The sequence below is a fragment of the Caloenas nicobarica genome, chromosome 24, assembly GCF_036013445.1.
Source record: "Caloenas nicobarica isolate bCalNic1 chromosome 24, bCalNic1.hap1, whole genome shotgun sequence".
NCBI lineage: Eukaryota > Metazoa > Chordata > Aves > Columbiformes > Columbidae > Caloenas > Caloenas nicobarica.
Window position 1 is genome coordinate 6,243,760 of NC_088268.1, and position 20,874 is coordinate 6,264,633.

The 20,874-nt window shown below is 50.3% G+C and overlaps 1 protein-coding gene across 21 annotated transcripts in view; it reads left to right on the plus strand.

The window, feature by feature from the left end:
- Positions 1 to 20,874, plus strand: part of MAPT (microtubule associated protein tau) — a 44,856-nt gene that overhangs the window by 20,337 nt on the left and 3,645 nt on the right. For 4 of the 21 annotated variants that reach the window (XM_065651091.1, XM_065651090.1, XM_065651096.1 and 1 more), the window contains exons 4-15: positions 156 to 302; positions 1,808 to 1,873; positions 4,394 to 5,281; positions 7,748 to 7,803; positions 8,569 to 8,748; positions 9,995 to 10,127; positions 10,766 to 10,816; positions 11,253 to 11,518; positions 14,784 to 14,876; positions 15,024 to 15,116; positions 18,600 to 18,681; positions 19,242 to 19,354. In XM_065651091.1, the coding sequence (XP_065507163.1) occupies positions 156 to 302; positions 1,808 to 1,873; positions 4,394 to 5,281; positions 7,748 to 7,803; positions 8,569 to 8,748; positions 9,995 to 10,127; positions 10,766 to 10,816; positions 11,253 to 11,518; positions 14,784 to 14,876; positions 15,024 to 15,116; positions 18,600 to 18,681; positions 19,242 to 19,354 (2,168 nt within the window). Of the gene's footprint in view, positions 1 to 155; positions 303 to 1,807; positions 1,874 to 4,393; positions 5,282 to 7,747; positions 7,804 to 8,568; positions 8,749 to 9,994; positions 10,128 to 10,765; positions 10,817 to 11,252; positions 11,519 to 14,783; positions 14,877 to 15,023; positions 15,117 to 18,599; positions 18,682 to 19,241; positions 19,355 to 19,641; positions 20,873 to 20,874 lie in introns of those variants that run through there. The other 17 variants (XM_065651109.1, XM_065651111.1, XM_065651097.1 and 14 more) reach the window with 16 other exon arrangements.

Below are 20,874 nucleotides of genomic sequence, written 5' to 3' on the forward strand. Positions count from 1 at the left end.
GGCTTTGCTGTGTTGTGCTCAGTTGTGTCCCTCCACAGCACTGGCTCAAGGGACGGAGTCGGGTGCTTTTGTGAGCAAAACGTTCTTCAGGCATGTCCTGGCCTCCGCAGGGTTTTGCCACGCGAAGGCTGTGTGAAAGCTGCATTGTTTTTCAGATGCCACAGCACCTTTAGTGGAGGAAGGAGACCATGAGGATCAGGGTGGTGTCGAACAGCACGGGGAGATACCAGAAGGAACCACAGGTGAGGGAGCCCAAGATGCAGTTTCATCTCTTGATGCAGACAGAGCAGAGAGCTGGACTGGTTAGTGCTTAAACATAACACTACAAAACCTCTCGCAGGTGTGCTTTCCTTCTGATGCGTGCTTCTTCTCCACGGCCTGCAGAAATAATTCCCAGCTTGCAGTTGTCCTCTTGCCTTCCCCATCCTGGGGGAAACTCGCGGCCTTTTCTTCTCTCTTTCTCAGCTCCACATCTTACAATATTTCTATCTGGTGGCTTCTCCTCCTATCTCCAGGCTAAACGCTTTCCTGCCGATCCCGGTCGTGTCTGGTCGCTGCCAGCAGCCCTGCGTCGCTGGCGAGCCGGTTACCGGTCACCGCAGGGCCTCGTTGCCTGCCTGGCCGCCAGCTCGCTCGCTGCCCTTGGAGCGGCAGGTGCAGACAAGGCCGCCGCAGCAGTTCTTTGGCTGCCAGCGCATTTTAAGGATAATGCAGAGAAAGCGAAGTGGCTAATTCAGCCTGAATGCTCCTTGGGAATCACTGCGCTTGGGCCTGGTTTTCCAGGGAGGGACGGGGGTTTGTCTGAGGCAGAGGGAGCAGGGAGGGAGCCGCAGCCATGCTGTGTGTATACAGGAGGGCAGGAGCTCCTGGGCACGTCAGGTCTGCATGTGAACAATGAGCGTGTGTCCCCTGTGCGATGGCTGCTGCCATTTCCTGGAAGCCTCAGGCAGGACCTGAGAACAGTAGTGGGTGCAAATAGGCTTCTGCCAATTCCCGAACACTGAAACAAGCCCACAGCACGTTCCCTTGGGCAAACTGTCCTGCGTCCAGTCCCCAGGCTGCTGGTGGAGCGCTGGGCTGAGGCGCAGGACGGCTTGTGGACTACAAGGATGCGCAGTCTGGTCCTGCCTGCACCAGGGAGCCAGGAGGAAGCAGTGTGTCCTCAAGTCTTCGGGAAAAAATGGGGAAAACTGAGAAAATTCTGGTTTGACTGTAGAACCGTGGCGTACAAATATAATTGATTAAGCTGGTTTGAAAGTAGTCATATAATCAATTGAAAAAGTTCTGGTAGAGACAAACCATCATTGCTGTGAAGAAAAATGTGTTTCTCTAACATACCAGTGTTCCTGAAGTGTCAGATTTATATCAGACAGACTTGGATTTACTGATGTCAAATAGCCTCAGCAGAGTTCATTGCAGTAGGCTTCAAGTGAGTTAGGCGCTCATGCGATTGCTGCTGGCACTGTAAGTGCTGGGTGTGAGTAGAAGAGAGGAAATAAATCCACAAGTTTTCCTGCTCCTTAACAGCCTGTTTTCTGCACCTCTGCCTGAAGGAGCGTGTACTAACCCAGCACCCAGGATGTGTGAGCTGGTGAATGCTCCTCCAGTCTCGGGCAGCACAAGCTGAATAAATCTCATTAGATCCATCATAGGCACAGGTTGATTTCCTTTCTGATACTGCCCTGCTCGTAATACAGCGCTGATGGGCAGAATCAGCAGGGAGGTAAATAAATTATCCAGAGACATGCTTAAACTTAATTCTTGTTTTGATGATGTTTTTCCCGTTCTTTCTCTGGACTGGGACCAGCTGAAGAGGCAGGCGTAGGAGCCACTCCCAACCTGGAGGACCACGCTGCAGGAGATGCTGTTCAAGGTTAGTGAATTGTCTGTCTCAGGGGCGCAGTCGTTGCTGCCCACACGTGCTGGTTGCTGGTGGCTTGGGAATTTTCTTCTGTGATGCGAATGCTCTGCACTGTATGAGCAGTTGTGCAGTTCTCCCTGTTCCTGGCAGAGAAGGGTCATACATGCTTCGAATGTTCCAACATGCTCATTCCGGAGAGCTGCAGCTTTTCATACACCAAATTTGCCTCTCAGATGACTGAAACTCTGGTGCTTGTTTGTCCAGTTACAAAACAGGGCATCCTCCAGGCTAGAAAAAGTGATAAACAGCCAGGATGGTGCAGTTAGCCAGGAGGAACTGCTCAGCATCGAACAGAGTCATTTTGGGTCCTGAATTATTTTGTTAGTTACTATGTCTCTTTCTAACCTAAAACATGTCTGGAGCCTACTCACTGATGCCCTAACTTTAACATTAAGGTTTTTTTTTCCTCGTCCCAGTGTTAGGGAATGTGACTGACAAAGCCAGGCATGGTGGGCAGTGAGCGTTTATAGAGCACTAATTGTGCCTCTGCTCAGATGAGCCAAGAAATTACCCAGGGGCTTCCTGGCTGTCTGGAAAGCCTCTCGGCTCTGCTCGGTTCAGACTTGACCAAAAGCTTCAGGACGGAATTTTCCCAGAGCACCCAGTGCTTAATTCTGTGCTCAGTGGGGCAGACTCACGGGTTCAAACTCACTTTGATATCGCTGTCTTGCTTGCAGTAGTACACCATAGCGCTGATTTGGTGTGCTGGTTAAAATCTTAGTTAAACCCTATTTTGTAAGGTAGTTTTCTGTGTAGTAGATGTAATAAAGACATAATACATTGCTTCAGCTGCTTGGGCAGTGTCTTTCCTCCTCTTGGCTGTATTAGTGCATCTACAAACATCCATGTCTTTTAAAGAAGTAAACAGGTCTTCACTTTCTCAGCTCAGGGTAGAATTCAGGTAGTTTTTGCTTTCCACACACAGATAATACAGTTATGCACAGTCTGCTCCCTGCAATTAAAATAAGACCTTTGCTTGCTTGTCTAGTGGTTCTTGCACTAATAAGTCTTCTGTATTTTAAAAAAATAGTGGTACCACTACAAAAAAATAAATGAAGATTGTTAGCAGGAGAGGGGTGAAGTTCTCTCTTCTGTCTGCTCTGGTCATTCTGGTTCTAGCTGCTGTTTCTCACCAGATTTTTAATAAGACCTTTCTGGGATCTTTCAGCTGTCAGATAGGGGGACATACAGCTAGCTGGAGCTCTGATATAACCTATATATGACATTTCTAGGTTCTTCTGTAAATTGTTACTTATCTGAAAGTGGGCTTGTAGTAATGCGCTGCTTCCTTTTAATGGTTCTGTTTGATTCAGAGGAAAATGTGATTATCAATACACAGAGTCTTGGATATCTTGTTACTACCTACCTTCATTTTTTGTGTTATGGGATTTGAAAAAATGGTCTTTGCAGTGAAGATGGAGCATGTTAAAATGCCTTTGGAGTCTCAGGTGGAGACGTGTCTTCTGATTCTGATTCTACCAGCTCTTGACCTTGTGCTGCATGTTCACCTCAGAACCACCGACAGGTCCTGGAGTGTGGAAGTACAGCTGGTGGACCGACTGTCCACACCTCTGCACCAGTGGTCGTTAGTGCTCATGTTTAGTTCATTTGCAGAAGAAATGAGCCAGGATGGTCTGTTGGCTGCCTCATAAACACCCTTCAAATGCTTGTGGTTATAAAAGGTGTTTCTTGATGCCGCATTTCAAATATTACCTGCCAATAAGTGCCAGTTAAGGATTTCTCTTAAACCACAATTTCCGAGGTCTTTGTGCGGTAGTTTCAGTTAACCATTATGTTTAAAATTGGAAGAACGTTGATAAAAGACCGAGTAAGTCTTGACTTCTTCTTTTCCCGTTTTAATCTTGTTTGTTAAACTAACAAATCAACAGTTGAAATCTCAGTACTGAATACTCTGATCTAGGCTCTTCTCCAAGCTCATTAGCAACAGACGTGTTCTGGAGAGCAAAGCAGAGATGGTTTGAACGTCGGGAGGATATAATTGGTGCCATGTCTGCATGAACATCTCCTGCATGGAGGAGAGGACTTGAAGGGATTTTGTAAGCTTGTGAAGGACAGGTGTCTGGCCTGTTTTCTTGAGGCAAGAAGAGGTGGTCACTGACCAGCAAACTGATGGTCCAGTGGTGGTCTTAGATCAGAAAATGGGTCTGTTCTTGGCTTCTGGAAACCTCTGTATCTGAAGCAGCTGATGGCGCAGGAGTGGCAGATGGTGGTAGCTGGAGAGACCAGGTCCATGGAGGAGTCTGGTCTCCCACTGTGCCTGATTCCCATGGGGATCAGAGTTTCCTTAAAGGCAAAAGCCACTGTAGAAGTGAGTTGTCTTTTCAACAGGGCAATGTGGGACTTGCTTTTTCCCTTAGTTTGATAGCAGAAGTCCTTAGTGTCTGACTACTTATTTGACATGCCAGTGCTAATTGTTTGCCCATGCTTCGTACCCTGCATCTTTAATTCCAGGGGAGCCAAGCTCTCCAAAGCTACAGCCTGGCCCTCAGGAGCATGTGGGAGATGCAATAAAAAGAGAAAACCAGCCCACAAAGCGGGTAGCTGGGGTTCTTCAGCAGCCTCTTCTGTCACATGAAATGAAGGCTTCAGCAACGGCTCCCACCAGAATTGAGGTCACCATCCCAATACCCCTGGATATGTACCAAGGCTCCCGAGCTGGTGAGGACAACAATGAGTTGTGGGATCATGGAGACAGGGAAGGCATTGGTGTGGATCCAGCGCTGGGAGCAGAGCTGGGTCCTGATGTGTTCACTGAGGGGCTGGCAGGAGCAGGGGGGCCATCTCCTTTGTACACCAGAGCCCCATTAAAAGAAGATGCCAGTCGACGGGAGAGAGATGAGGACCGTGATGTTGATGAAACTTCTGAACAGGATTTGCTTTCTCTGGTGGGTCAGCATGTTTCACCAGGACCTGAAATGGGTTTGTGTCCAGCAACAGCCAAGGAAACTCTTAAAGAATGTGAGTTTGGAGAAAAAAAGTCCAAAGATGTTTTCAGAGGCATCCCAAGAGAGGCACTTCTTATTGAAACTGAATCACATAAAGCAGGAGAGGACCAAGAGAAGAGTAGACAGCCATTGGGTGGGGAAGAAGACACAGATGTCACCCCATCAGAGCCTTCTGAAATCATCTCCCAAAAAGAACCAGAGCCTGGGGACGGAGAAGATTCTGGACCCCTGCTAGAATCAGCCAGACTCCCTGCTGAGTTAAAAGATGATGTGGAAGTCAAAGATGCTCCTTTGGCAGACACTGTGCCAGGTACAGGAGAACGCTGGACGCCCAAGAAGAAACCTTGTGCCTGTGTTGCAGACAGAGCCGTCAGTCGCGTCCCTCTCCTCAAAGGTGTGTGCAGCGTTTGCCCCGAGCTCACATTGCTGGCGGTTTGCTCACGACAAGGCTGCCTGAGCCAGTCCTTCAGCTTGCTGACACCCTGAGTCATGCTGCTTGGGAAATGGCCTGGACCTTTGCTGTGAACTGATCGACAAAGTGCCTCTGCTTCTCCCTCCCTCTCCTTCCCCCTTTAGTTTAATCCTGGATGTCCTGGTGTACAAGCTTTGGTTTTGTGACCCTTGCATGGTGCTGGCGTGTCCCCAGTCATGCTTTGTTCACCTGTTTTGGTTTTGATTTCCTTGGATCTGTGGGGTGGGCACTTTAACTCACACCTGACACCTTCCCAGAGAAGATGACGACTGGAGGGACGTTGTTCTGGCATGTTGGAGTGGGGCTGGCCCGTCACATGCTGCAGCTTGTTCCAGCAAGACATGTGCCATCTGTTTTGCATGTGTCCACTATCCAGATCAATAACTCTTTGTATTGGCTTTCCTAAAGAGAAGGGAGGAGAAAAAAGGTGAGATGACAGGTCTAACCAGGAAGAGGCCCCGCGTTGGTCCTCTTCCTTGTACTTTTCCCTTAAATACCCACTCCTGGCTGCCGTTGGAGGCAAGGTCTGCAGCCGGCTGCACCTTCGCCCGCTACAGGGCACGTCCAATGCTCTTAGAAAGCATCTGCTACGGTCCCCGTTCGGAGGGCCTGTCCCTAGGTGGCCCAGTGAGTGGCTGCGTTGGGCGTCGTGCAGGAGCCGCCGGGCACAGCGTATCCCTGGGCTGGGGCGCAGCCGGGCCCCGCAGCTGCCGCGTTCCTGCAGCGACCCCCGGCTTGGCTGTCTCGGCGAAGGGCCGAGTCCACCCCTCAAAGAACGAGCATCCCTGCCAGCAGAGCAGCTCTTGGACCTTTTCATTTCTGCGAGAGCTATTTTCTACCTTGACTGGGGCTCAGAGGGACGTCACTAGGAGCCCTGCTCAGAGGCCAAATGCAGGATTTGCAGTTAGTTGTGTTAATAAGCTGGGGTAGCAGGACACACGTTAAAATCCGATGGCGTCTCGCTGTGTTGTACATCAGCTCTGGCTGTCCAGGGCCCGGCCTGGGGGAAGCTCTGCCCTTCACCCCAGTGCCACATCCCAAAAACTGGCTTGGCTGCTTCCACGAGCCTGGATATCCCACTTGCCGTCTCTCTGGTTTGCAACAGAGAGAAGTGTGCTCTTTGCTGCATGGGGTTTGTGAAGAAATTGTTGATGTAGCTTTTTCTATTGGAGCTAAAGCTCATAACATCTTTCTTGTTGTTCTCTACCTGATAAACCAGCAGGAAGCTTTGCACGTGCTGCAGGGCATTGGCATGGCTTGCTGTCGCTGGCATTGGAGCTCGAAAATGATGATGGGCTGGGATGGGTTGCGCAGAGTCAACTGGTTTCTGATTCAATAGGAGGAATTTCTTTAATTATATAATAGTCTTTTCCTTCAAAGACACAGATACTTTGTGGCTGTCCAGCTCCAACCTTGCTCCAGTCTGCAGTTTAACTGAATTTGGGAAGGGTAATACATCCAGCAGGATCATCAGTGCTGGATTAACAACATTGTTCATGTCAGTGGGAAAGGTCTGACCCCCCCCAGAGCAAGTTTCCAAAACACTGGGGAGAGTGTCAGCAGCTTTTCCTCCCAGATTAAGGAGGAATTAGCTAAAGATGGGGAAAAGGGGCTTTGTTATTAGTGCCTTACAGTACAAGCATTAGTTCCTCCCTGTTTCTAATCCGCTAATTAGCAATACTGCAATCTGTTGTGCTTGTAGACTAATGAGACAAAACACTGAAATATTGTCAGTCACTCTATGCTTTTACAAATCAAGTGGGACAACGGCTTAAGCCCTGACCCAGGGTCTGACCCAGATGGGAGGTGCACTGTCTGCTGGGGAGGTGGAAAGCACCTCAGGAGAGACCTGAAGTGACAACAACCGGGTATAAAGTTACTTTGCAAAGTTAACACACTGAACAGCAACTTTAAATGAGGTCATGGGCAACCTGGTGCCGCTAGGATTGGGGCATCCTTCAGTTTTAATCTTTATATGATTGTTAGAACCAATGGGTGTTTCAGAGAGGGAGACTCATGTTTGGGGTTGAAGAGAACCGTTCGGTCCTAAACTGAACAGGTGCTACTGGAACCGATTGCAAATCTGGGCAAAATGGTCTCGTACAGATCTTGCTGCGTGTGTCTGATGCTCCAGTGATGACTAATGCGCTGCTGCCTGTGCACAGGATAATCTGTTAACCCAGAAAGAATGTGTTTACGATGTGGAAGTATTTCTGCAAGGAATGAGTGACTTTGTAATATTTCTAAGAATAGTATTTAATTTAAAGGAGAGCAGGAACATGGAACACCCACACAGCATGCATGTTGCTGTAGCGCAGACATTTTCCTCTCTCTAGAGTTTAATGACCAGTCCCAAGAAGTGTAACTGTGTGTGTGTCCATTTGTCAGGTCGTATTGACAGCAAAGACAAGGAAGGGACTGAAGCTGAGGAAAAGAAACCGAAGGTAAGCTAAAAAACAAAACCAGAGGTGACGTCAACGCAGTAGGTGCTGTGCATGTTCATGACCCTCTCCTGCTCTCCTGCACTGCAGTTGTGCCTCTTAGGAAACCTTGCCATTATCTTCCATTCTTCCCTCTGTCTTCCAAGAGTGTTTTAATTTTTCCTTCCCTCACCCCGGTTTGGAGGGTGCAATCCATGGTGATCTTTGAGCATGAGGAAGTGAACCAAATCTAAACCAAACCCCCAAACATGGCGTTGGGTGGGTTGGTAGAGGAGTAATTTTCTCAGCCTGAGACCAGAAAGCAGCCAGCTGGCTGGTAAAAACCAACGATCCATTATTGATAAAGCAGATATGGTGGGTTTAGGGGACCTGGGAGCCATGATCTGCATCTCCCAGAAATGCTGTACCTACAGCATCTTTGCCAGTGGAGCACACGGAGCATTTGGGAGTAAATAGAGCTTTTCAGGTGGTAAAACTCAGCACTGGTGTGGAGGGCGGTGGCAAGGGCAGGCTCTCTTGGGTGACATGTCCTCCAGGAAGGGGCTGGGGTCGCGCTATGTTGTGTGGGGCATTAGAGCTGAGGTGTCCCGTATCCACTGGTGCAGCCCTGGGACCCGCTCTGTGCTGCTGGGCAGCACCAGCCATCGCCTGTCCCACACCCAGCTCTGTATTGCACCTTCTAATCCTGTTTCATCTCAGTGATCCCCTTTTGTTTCCTTCCCATACTGATTTTTTTTGTTCCGATTTTATTTTGTTTCCATGTTTAAGAAATCCTCACCTTCCACTGCCAAACCCCCAGGCGACAGACCCTCCATCCCCCCCCAACGACACACCTCCTCTAGCACAACCCCTTCGAAAACACCCTCCAGCCCTGCTTCCACCTCTAAACGAGTCCCTTCTGTCACATCCCGACCTGCCATTGCAAGAATGCAAGAAACAAAGGCCAAGGTAAGGAAATGGGCTGTGAGCGAAGTGAAGGTGCCTTGGGAAATACCTTAAGACATTCCTGACAGGTCTGACTTGGCTGGGCCGTCTCCATGTCCCATTCAGCGAAGAGGGTGGGATGTGCTTCTCCTTCACCTTCCAGTGGCCATGGCCAGACTTGGCTCCAGTTTTGGTGTTTGAAGCAACTGGGTCCATCTCACCAGCATGTAGTCCCCTTGCTCTGCATTACAGCAAAAATATCTCATTGCCACAGGGTGTTACCTGGTCTCCCTGAGGCATTTTCAGGTCCCTTTATGCTCTTTTGTGCTCTTCTTGGTTTTGCAGCTTTGTGCTGTGTTTTATGGGTGTATTGGCTGTAAACAGCAGATGTGTTTGAAATGTGTTGGAGCTAGAACTGCCAGGTGCTACACAGGGAATAGGAAATGAACACACATCTGTGGCTTATTCTGCAGTGTAAAAAGTAGCTGGGAGTTTCCCTTTGTGGTGTTTAGTTGTAGAAATACACCCGTGGTGAGGGAAGGAGCAGAGGTTATGGGTTGCAGACAGCAGGATGTGGTTTTGCTGTGACAGGGATTGTGATGGCTCTGCTCTGGCTCCCTGCTGCCTTGGGACCAGTCAGCTTGTAAATCAGCACCTGCTTGTTTTTCATCAGCTTTTGTACACAGACCAGCATTAGAAAGCGATGGATTTGGGGAGGCTTTTCTGCAGGATCAGAAGACAATGAATAGCATATTGGTGTTTAACACCATTACAGATGATGGACATGTTACAGCAGTGTATTACAGGTGGGGATAAAGGAGGCGCTTCTCTCTGGCGACTAGCACTGTACTCCTGAAAGGAGCCTCTGGTCTAGTCAATGGATTTATTTATCTTCTGTACAAAATCTTCACAGAACAGGGGAAACGAAGCAATGAAATCTAGAGAACGAAGGAGTTGAACATGCTTTTTAACCAGGCCCGAGTGTGTGTTGAATAACGTAGCGGAGGGTAGGAGCTGACATGGGAAAGCAGCATGGCTGCTCTGCCAGCCCGTGGGTGACTGTGCAGCGGTTGTGGCGGGTGCCGTGATGGGAAATGGGGTGTGAACAGGCACGTTGCAGATGCCTGCATTTGGGAAAACCCGTAGGAGCTCCTGTGGGCTGCTGGGGTAGGAAGCAGCAGGGTCTCTTGTGGCTCTGATCCACGACAGGTGGTGGCCCATCCCCAGGCAGATCCACCCTCCATCAGCCTCTTCCCCCTTGCATCCCCAGGGCCCGGAGGGGAGAGGTGGCACGAAGATGGCTGCACAGCGGTCCGCAGCCGGGCAGGCACAGAAGAACTCGACCAATGCCACACGTATCCCAGCAAAGACACCCACGGCCCCCAAGACGCCTCCCAGCTCCGGTAAGCCATGGTGGGAGTGGCGTGGTGCTGCCTTCCCGCAGCGTCTCTGCCTCGGGGCGCTCCTGCGGGGTCGTGAACAAATGTGCCCCTGTGCATGCGAGGGTCGTGCTCGGCGCTGAGCAGGGCACGGTCGGCACGTCGATGTCCACGTGGTGATGCAGAGCTGCTCAGCCTTGTCACGGGCTGTGGAGGCAGAGCCAGGGACGATTCCTCTGAGCGAGCCTTTCTGGATGTTGCTTTATGGACTCGATGATCTTAAAGGTCTTTTCCAACCAAAATGATTCTATAGTTGCCAGTGTGTAGGAGAGAGCAGTTGCTTTATCCCTTTGGGTTTTCCTCCAGTTTGGAAGATTTAGGCCGCTCCATTTTTTTAATCCATCTATTCCCTTTCTCTTGGCTATCTTTCTCAAAGACCAGGGCAAGAGGATCACTTCTTCGATTGCAGGAATGGAGATTAGCCCATTATTCTCAGAGAAGAAAACCCCAGAAACCATCAGGCACTGTGAATTTCCATTAAAATGGTGTGCTTTTCACTGAATATATATATTTTTCGTATTTAACCAGAGCTGCATAAAACCTTAAATCAATTAAATTTCCAGCTTTGTTATGTTTAAGCATCTTTCTCATTCATTAAACAGGCAGAAAGGAGCAGAAAAAAACACCTCCTGCAGCAGCAAAGTCTGAGAAAGGTGATGTTTAAGGGGTTTTTTTGTCCTTCTTTCATTTCTTTTCAGACTGGGGATCGTTCTAAACTGCTCAATGACCAGCCTTATTTAGTTACATAAAATAATTTTGTAAAAATGCTTCCAAATTTCTAATGGGAGAGGGGTTTTGCTTGAGTCTCTTTTGTCTGCAATTTGTCATGCATGCTAATGTCACACTGGGGTGGGGAGTCTCACCAATGATTCAGACAACGAAGACTATCATCCTTCTGAGATACTAGGAAATTGCCTTTAATCGCAGATTTCACTTCAAGCTGAAGTACCAGAAAGTGGCTCCATGTCCCCCCTGCTGATGGTCTGCAGTGGGAGCAGCGGGTGGCCCTGGGACCAGGCGTGCGTGGGAAGGGCTCACGTACCCGGATTGCTTACCCTGACCCTGCCTTCCTCTGTGTGCAAACTCCAGGTGAGCAGCCAAAGTCTGGAGACAGAAGCGGTTACAGCAGCCCTGGCTCTCCCGGGACCCCGGGCAGCCGTTCCCGCACTCCCTCTCTGCCCACCCCACCAGCCAGGGAGCCCAAGAAGGTGGCAGTGGTTCGCACACCACCCAAATCCCCCGCGTCTGCCAAGAGCCGCATCCAGCCGTCAGCCGCACCCATGCCTGATCTGAAAAACGTCAAGTCCAAAATTGGCTCGACTGAAAACCTGAAGCACCAGCCCGGAGGTGGCAAGGTAAGTGTGGACTCTGCTGTCCAGGGGCCTGTCTGCAGGGAGAGGGGTGCTTGACATGGGATCTGGGAGGGGAGAGCCCTCCTGGAGCAGCACAGCCCAGCTGGGGCCAGAGGGACAGCAGTGGGCAGCCGTGCTTCAGCTCATTTGGGAGTTTTTTGGGTCGACTGGGTAGGGTGCTTGTCCTGAAATTGTTTGCCTGGCTTAGTGCAGTGCGACTGTCCTGCGGAGAGCTTGTGATGTGGCTTTCATGGGGTGGCATGTCAGCGTGCGGACTGGCTGCGAGGGGAATGGCGTTCCCTCGTGGCGTCCAGTTAGGGAGGGCAAATCGTGACCTGCAGCCCTAGGGAGTCGCAGAGTCAGGTTTGGGTTTCTGAATCCTGTACGGTGTGAACCGGAGCATTCCCTTCAGCACTGCCTCCATTTCTTCATTAGCTAGTAGACAGGATGGTCTCCTCCCTGCGAGGATCCCAGGCTCAGTGTGTTTTTCAGAATGTTGTGACTTTTGGATCCAACCCTGTTGGCAAGGTTTTGGATTCTGTTCTCTGATCAGGCACTGTCTTGCTACACGATGCAGTGTGGCATGGCCAGAACTGGTGGCCCTGTTGTCCTTTCAGCCACTGGTACTTTTCGCTCGCAGAGAGGCTGTTTCGTGAGCAGCAAAGTGAACTCGGTGCTCCAAGTGCTTAAGAATGAGGGTCTCTTCTTAAATTTTGCAAGCCCAGCAGAGGAGAGTTTGGGTGAGGAAGCGGTGTGAGCTAATTCACCCGTGCAGGCCCAGGAGCAGCAGCACGTGGTTACACGGCTCCAGCTGCGATGTTGGCTGCTGAGCGCCCCTCCGAGCCTCTCCGCGCTGCTCCGTTGCACTGCGTGGATGTGTCCTGAGGCTTTTATAAAATCCTCCTTGCTGCATTGGTGGAGACATGAAAGCACCTGGTTCCTCTGGCTGGTGAAGGCCCAGTGGCTCTTACACAGATGCTAATTGACAGAACTGCACATTTGATGGCCGGTGCAGTCAGGAGTCCCCATGTGCTTACGCTTGCCTCCCCTGAGGGGAAACCCTGCCCTGCAGACCTTCCTCTGTGGCTGCTAATGCAACAGAGCCGGCACAAATCTTCCCATGCAGTGCATGCCATTTGTGTGACTCTGTGGCTCTGAGTGTTCGACTTTGGTACGGGAGGAGGATTTGAGATGGCTTCTCTTCACCATCTTTTCCATTTCCTGACGTGCATTTTTTGCCGTGGCTGGCGATTTACTGGACAACGCACATTTTGCTTTTGTACTACAATCCCACGGGGCTCTGGAGCCTGGGCAGGGATGTTCTGGCCCTTGGTCACGAGCAGAGCAGCCTGTGTCCTCCCAGCTGCCCGTGTCCCAGGGCCTCAGCCCTCCTGCCCGCTTGGCACGAGGCGTGAGTTTTTCCTGCTGAACCCACAAGACACTTCTTTTCAGGGATTTTAGAAGGAACCCTTCCGTTTACTGTAAATTGGTTAAATTGTTTGCTTGTTCTTTTTAACCTTCCATTTTCAAGGTTTTTTTTTTTTCTGTCAGCTTCTCAGTTGTTTATCGTTGTCACTGAGAGTAAGAACAGCTGAATTTGGAACAATTCATTGGTCTTTGGAGGTGAGAATGGATGGATGTTCTGTTGGGGGTTTTGTAGGACATGAGGCTGCTCTTAGCAGAACGGTTGCAGCTGTAGCAGGCTGATCCCACAAGTTTGAGTTTAGGGTGTCCAGAAGATGGGGCTGGAGCCTGCTCTTTGTGGAGATTTTGGATCCCCAGCCTAGGGAAGCAAAGGTACATGGGTCACAGGCACCAGCAGTCAGCCAGGACACATCTCTTCCAGTATTTCTTTGTTTGAGCGATTCCATTGTTGCTGGATCACTGAATACTGTTCTGGCAAAGCCTGGTCTAGCAGAACTGGGTCCTGATTTGCAGAATTAGTTATCTTGGAAACTGACACTGCAGGCATGTGTCAGCCTTGGTGCTTCTCATGTTAAAGAACGAGGGTATAGTGAGGAGCTCTCCCTGCAGCAGCAGGACATGCTGAAATGGAGGATGAGGTTTACCTGCTCAGCCAGCTTGGTGTCATCCAGGGCTGCACGCACAGTGGGATGTGACGCTGCTTTCTTACAGGATGCTGCGTCTCTTCTTCTCTCACGAGGATTGTGCTTCAGACAGGCTTTCTGCTGAGGGAGCGCAGGCCTGTGTGCCTGCTGGTTTTTACCTGCATTCACCTCTGGTTTATACTTGCAGAGGTCGTAAAGCCAACCCAGTCCATGTAGGGGAGTGAGCAGGGACCATCTTCATCTTTGTGTTGTCTGCAACAGCTGCTGCTGTGTGCGGGGTCACTCCAGCACAGCTGCCCTTATAAAACCCAAATAGGGAAAACAAGGCCTAAAGGGAAACAGCTTAATTGATTAGTACAAAAATCTGTGTGTAGGAGGAGAGAGCAGACAGGCCTTGGGACTGACTGGAGGGTGGGGTTGGCACGGTCGGTGGTTCCTCTGCAGCACCAAGCCATTTCCAGCTGCTGTCCCACCCAAGATGGCATTGAGAATAAGCAATAGAGCATCTGTCTCTGGGGCTGGTCAGTGCTGCCTCTTTCATCTCATCTGTACAGGAGTTAAGAAAACTGCAGGCATGGGACTGCATCCCTGGCAGCATTTGCTTTTTCTGTTTGTAACTGCAGAGGGAGTTTGAGCCCTGCACTGCGCAGAGCTCACACGTCTTCTCCCAGGTGGAGCTGGACACACAACTCCTGCTCTCCAGCCCGCTGCCCCAGCCAGCTGCACCCGTTTGCCCAGTTTGTTCCAGCTGCTGGAATGTGGGGCTATGTGTGTCTGTCTTAGGGAGGGGCCACGCTGCCAGCGTGGGAGATGGGGCTGAGCAGGCAATTTTCTCTCAGCTCCATCTTCCTTCTTCCACTGGCTCTGCAGGAGATGAGTCTCAGACCACTCGTGTCTTCCAGAGTGTTTGCTTCCCAGCATGTTCCCCGTTCTGTTCAGTGAAAGAAAACAGGCCGAGCTGGCTTTTTGGTAGTGTTTCTGCCCTGGAAACCAGGGCTGCCTTGCATATCCAGTCTAGCCGTAACCTGCCCACCTCCATCTTCAGTTTTCAGCCCATGAGTAGACAAATCTATGCAGCAAGCCAGAGGTGGTTCTTTGCTCTTGTCACTGGAAGACAGGTTCCTGGTTTTAGTGATGTAACGCGTGGTCAAGCTGCAGATGGTCATGTTGTTTCTCACGCTCTTTTCTGGCTACTAAAGGTGCAGATTATTAATAAGAAGCTGGACTTTAGCAGCGTTCAATCCAAGTGTGGCTCAAAGGATAATATCAAACACATCCCAGGAGGAGGCAGTGTGAGTACCTTCACACTTTCAATGCACTATAACAGTTCTTATTATAAGTGGCATGTTGTATACACTAAACCGCCAATGCTATCTGCAGTGACCCTGCCGTCAGATAGCTATTGGTGACGTGCAATGACTCTTTTCTGGCTACCAAAGGTGCAGATTGTTAATAAGAAGTTGGACTTTAGCAGCGTTCAATCCAGGTGTGGCTCAAAGGATAATATCAAACACATCCCAGGAGGAGGCAGTGTGAGTACCTTCACACTTTGAATGCACTGTAATAATCCTTATTATTAGTGGCATGTTGTATACACTAAATTGCCAATGCTATCTGCAGTGACCCTGCTGTCAGATAGCTATTGGTGACGTGCTGTCATTTAACCCATTAACCCAAAAGACATGGTTAGATGAACCCTAACAAGTCCTGTACATGCCTGACATGGACAGAACTAACTGACCTGTGTCGAAACCACATCTGTAACAAAACATCCCATTAACCCAAATGTTTTGCACTACCTGGAAGGCTTAATGCCTCATTGTCTGCAGGATGGGTGGCCTCTGGCAGACAGTGATGTAGTTGCTGATGCAGTAGAGGGATAGATTTATAAGCAAACACAGTCCTCCTTGCTTAATGTAGTGCTAAATTGCACATGACTTTGCACAATGTGAAAGCGCAAGTTCCTGCCCATTCCCATCAGGCAAGTATGATCCATGCAAATATTAAGCTTCTCCTTGCTAATGAAAGTGTCCAGCGTATGTTAGGCAGTGCCCATGGAAGCTGAGCCTGAAGTAATAATGAGTTAATTGATTTGAACGCTGGCATTTGCAGCCGTTCCCAGATAAATAGCCAGACTCAGCTTTCAGTTACTGTGCCAGAAACCTGGAGAAACTCCACAGAGATTGGCGGATTTACACCAGCCTCTCTGGAGACAGAGTGTGGGTCCAGGAAAGATGGCAGACCAAGGAAGGACCATCACTGAGACCCCAAACAGTGTGACCCAGGGTCTGTGGTTGCCGGGTCTGTGGCCATCTGAGGAGGTTCTCTGGTGCCTCTCAGATGCTCCAAATGGATTTTCTTTGTGCTGTTTTTGATCTCTGTGGATGCCCTCCCTGAGAAACTGAGCACTGGGTTTGCAACCTCTGTCTTAAATTTGATGTCATTCTGCATTTAATGGGCCAGAGGAGATGCTTTGTGGAGGTCAGACCTCTCTGAAGCAGGTTTCGTGCTTCTGCACTTTCTTAGCCCAGGGTCCTGCACTTACTGGACTGTCTGGGGCATGGTGGACCACTTGTTTATGCCAGGACTTAGTGTTCATCACGAATCATTGGTGCTGCGGCTGGTAATGAGCTTCAGCACAGGGTGATGAGCTTATGCGTTTCTCCACGCAGAGCTCACACCGTGGGCAAGCATGTGCAGCTGCAGTGGATTGAGAATTACCTGGAGTTTTGGCTGGAGGTTGTCGTCCCTCCGCAGGCTCTGCCGGCAGTGAGAGTCGTGTGCTCGCTGCCTGGCTGCGCGGACATGGGAAGCAGCAGCCGAGCTCTGAGCGCGGGTGCTGACGTGGCCGTGCAGGCAGAGCTGTGCCCTGTGGCAGCAGGAGAGCACCGGGGTTCAACGGCCATCGTGTCTTCATCCTCCACGACGCTGTCAGCAGTGACTGCTTGCCAGGCCATTGCTGCTTCAAGAGGAATGAACTGTTGCTGCAGGAACCTGGGGTTGTGGGGGTTTTTGGGTTTTTTTTCGTTGTGTTTTTGTTTTTGTTTTTGTTTTTGTTTTTTTTGAGCCCGTGGGTGCTCTGACAAGGTGATGCCTTAGGCAAAAGTTGACCTAAGTATTGTCGATGCTGAGAGGCGGGATCCCCAGGTCTCTGGCACTGGTTTCCCAGGCAAACAACTCCGGCCCCTTTCTCCTTTGTTGCTAAAATGGGGAGGACCCTTCTCTGCTCCCCAGCAGGATGGTAAGGGTTAATGCAGTCCTGCTGTAAAAAAAAAAAAAAAAAGGAACTGGGAGCAGAAAGTGTTTCAGTTGCTGATTGCTTGCTCTGTAAATGGAAGGTTTTTCAGTCCCAGGTCCTAGTGGTGCCCGAATTGCTCACAAGCCCTTTGGAGTCGCAGCTGGGATTAGAAAGATGTCAGCTGTCCTTTGGGGGTCTGTTTCCTGCCTTCCAGCTGAATCTAGCTTTCCTCCTGCCCAGTGCGTTAAATATGTGATCTTTCCCTTTCATGTCTGTGTCTGCAGTGTGCTCCCAGACCCTGGGGTTGCTTTTCTCCCCTGTCTCTGTCTCCACTCTCTGTCAGATGTGTGTTTTGGTATGTGTGGACATTGGAGACAAGGCAGGCCCGTGCACAGGGTGCTCTGGCTGCAGGATGGAGGGAGGAGTGTCCAGCACCCAGCTCTGAGGGTGGTGGGGCCAGTGGACATGGGGCCAACGTGGGAACTGAAGGATACGCCTTCACCCCAGGGCTTCTGAGTCAGCGCAGGGTGCTCCGTTGATGGAGAGCGGTGGCTACGGTGAATTCTTTGTGCTTTTGGCCACGTTGGTGCAGAGGCTGCCTGGCTGCTTGGAGGAGTCAGCTCCTCTGCACAGGTCCCTTTGGTGCTGGCACGTCCTTCCCGAGACCTGGGAGAGCCGCACAGCTGCTGTGGTGCTTGGTGAGAACGTGGAGCAGCACACACTCCCCTGAGCTCCAGAGATGAGGGCCAGACACTTCCCAGGGAGTAGGAACCAGCCTTGAGGTGGAGATGATCTGATTTCTCCCGTACGGCGCCGCTAACTACAGCAAGAGCTGGTTTGCACGCAGGCGTGAGTCCAAAACCAGAGTCCAAGGTAACTTCTGGGGGTATGGGGATGTTTTCTCGCCCCCTTGTCTCCTGATGTAGCTGGTGTGTATGTGCTGTGGTTTGCCGTCCAGACCTCTCCAGCTGTTGGTGTTTTCCAGTGTGGTGTTTAACCGCTAACATAACCACTAAACAGCTCCACGTTAACTGTTCCTTGTGTGTGCGTCTCGTGTCACCTGGTTGTCCGTGCGAAGAGGCGGCCGATCCCATGCTGCAGGGCTCGGAATGGGGCAGTTTAAGTGGAATTGCTAGAGCCCGTGTTGAGAGACGTAATGGGTGAAACAAAAACCAGAGCATAATATCACAAAATACTGTTGTAGTTCAATATATTATTATTGCTATTTTAATTTATTTTATGTGAACTCCTGCCAGATATTTAGACTTTGCTTTGCTTTTTTTTTAACCCTTATTTCTTTACAGCGTTTTTCAGAAATGCATCTTTTGGCCACCCTTTTAAAAGTTCTGTGCACATTGATCATTTCTGTTCTTTCAGTTTTTGTGGACATAAGCTTTATGTTTTACACCAGAAAAGGTATTTATTTTTTATGTTTTCTCTCTGGTATATCTCTTCCTTTTGGATGATGTGTGTGCAAGTCTTAATTAATTACCACTCCACTTTCTTTCTCACTTAAGCACTTTAAAATTGCCTCTACTTCCCCCCTCTGTGGAGAGGTGATCTTGTGCATGCTGACAAGAGAGGCTGCTACTGCACACAGGCATTAATGATCTCCCATTTCTGATGACAGTTTCTTTTGTATTATTAATCTTACTGGGGTTTAAACTGTCCTTTCCCTTGAATCCAGATCAGGTGCCGCTGTGTGTTGTGCCTCTCCCTCCCCAGGTTGTCCATGGTGGCAATAAGCTCATTGCCTTTTCCTTTCTCGTACGGACAGGTTCAAATCGTTTACAAGCCAGTCGACCTGAGCCATGTGACATCCAAATGTGGTTCCCTGGGCAACATCCATCACAAGCCAGGTACCCTTTGACTCCACAGCGTCCTTGGGGCCTCACAGGCTGTGTCGTGGCGTGGAGCTGGGGATGGGGAGAGGGCTGGGGTAGCACGGGGAGCAAAGGGAGGCACGTGGAGCAGTGGCTAGCACCAGAGTGAGCCTGGGGTGCTGGATGCTGTCACCAGTTCTGTCGCTGTCTGCCTTACCACTCGGGAGTAGGGGAGGGATCTGGTCCGGTCCTTGGACACCCTCATCTGTGCAAACACCTCGCCGTACATGGGAGGTATGTAGGAATAAACAGGGGGAACTGCTGGCATTTAGAGGAGTGAGGTTAGCTCCCTGTGCTTGGCTCTGTAAAATGTTAGGATGTCTGTCAGCCCTGCACAGCCTCTTCACCCTCGTTCCCACTTGCCCCAGCTCCTGTGTTTCCCAGATCACCATGGGGTCCCTTGTGCCGCCGTTTGCCTGGTCCTCGCCCTCTGCTCAGCCTCGGACGTGCTTTGGTTGAGCCGCCTTGGAGCAGCAGCTCCAACCTGAACGCTGGCTGGCACAGGAGCTAACCCTGTTCATGCTCTTCTCTTCCAGGCGGTGGCCAGGTGGAGGTGAAATCTGAGAAACTGGACTTCAAAGATAAGGTGCAATCAAAAATCGGGTCCTTAGATAACATCAGCCACGTTCCTGGTGGAGGAAATAAAAAGGTAAAGGGGCACTGGGTCAAGAGCAGACATGCTGTTCTGCTGCGTCTGTCTGCCCTGCGAGCAGGCACACAAGCAAAGAGCGGTTGAAGTCTAGACTTGGAGAATGTCCTGCGCCCTGAGTTCATCTTTAGCCCACGTGGCCTCTCTGCTTACCAGGCAGCACTTCTTCCCCAGTGCTTGAAAGGATTTACTGCCCATGTTGTAGCGTGGGGTGGTCTGTGCACGCTTGTCCTTCAGAGGACAAGCAGCAGCCAGCCCAGGGCCGGGCTGATCAGCGCTTGCTGCAGGTGGGCAGAGCCGACGGCTCCTGGGCTGCGTTTGCCAACCTGGAGGACGTTTGCTGGGGCACAGCTGTGGCAGAGCTGTGGGGATGGCAGCCTGTCCTCCTCCCGTGGCACCTGAATGGGTGTGAATGTAAGTAAGTGATATCCTCTCCTGCGGTTTCCTGCTCTTTCCGCTGTTCTCTGAAGTTTGTGCAGAAGCATGTTTGTGTCTCAAACCTTTCACGTGAAGGGGTGCCACCATCAGCGATAGATTTTGCACTCTGTGTTGCCAGTTACTCCCAGTGGTGTGGCACAAAGCTGGCAGCTCGGCGTGCTGCTTGGGTGTTGGTTCTCCGGTGAAAGTAGAGCATTGAAGACTTAGGTTTATTTAGAAAAGGCAACTTTGCAGCAAGCCATCACTTCAGAAGAAAGGCGATCACTTTAAGTCTTAGTCTCTCAGCTGAGACTGACTGAGGACTTCCTGTAGGGAGTGGTGTGTGTTTGGGGGGATTTAAATTGAAAACCAAAAGCCAATTAGGTCAGGTGAAATGCTGAACTTAGGGTGGGCCAGTCCTGCCAGAGGCTTTCATGGTGACTTCACATTAAGTTTTAGCTAAGTAAAACACTTCTACAGCCGCTTCAAGAACAGCCCTGTCCCTTGCAGGCAGGGAAACCGGGTAAGCAGGGGTGAGACTGCAGCCAGGTGACGCACGTGGTTGGATTTCTTCAGGGAAAAGTGGTTTTTATCTTGCTTGTTTTTCAAACGCTATCTTCCTCAATGGGAGGAGAAAGTTCTGTTTTGTCTCCTGTATTTTGTCACTTTGTTCTTGGCCACATTTTCTCTGTGCACCTCTCAGCCCTTCATCTCCTGGCAGTGCACTGGCCTCTGGCTGAGGGACCGCTTGACTTCCTTACCCTTCTCTTGCTGCTGCTGTGCATCAGACTGCCCTGTGCTTTTCAAAGCATTGGGTTTCCCATGGGGAGCCAGGATGCTCTGTGCTTTGCCAAAGTACCTGTGCCAGCAGCATCTGCTCTCTTCTGCTGCACATGGAAAGCTTTCCTCCCCCTCATCTCCAAAAGCAGCCGCTCTTCTTCCTATGAGTCAGTGAATGGCCCTGTTTGTCAGATCTTTTTCTCCCCAGCTTCCTATTTCTTTTATTTTTTGTCGTCTTCCTTCCGGTTGACATTTATTGGATCTTGGTTTTTTTGTTGCTGATGCGTTTTTTTTTGAACCCACCACCCTGGGTGGGTTTCTTC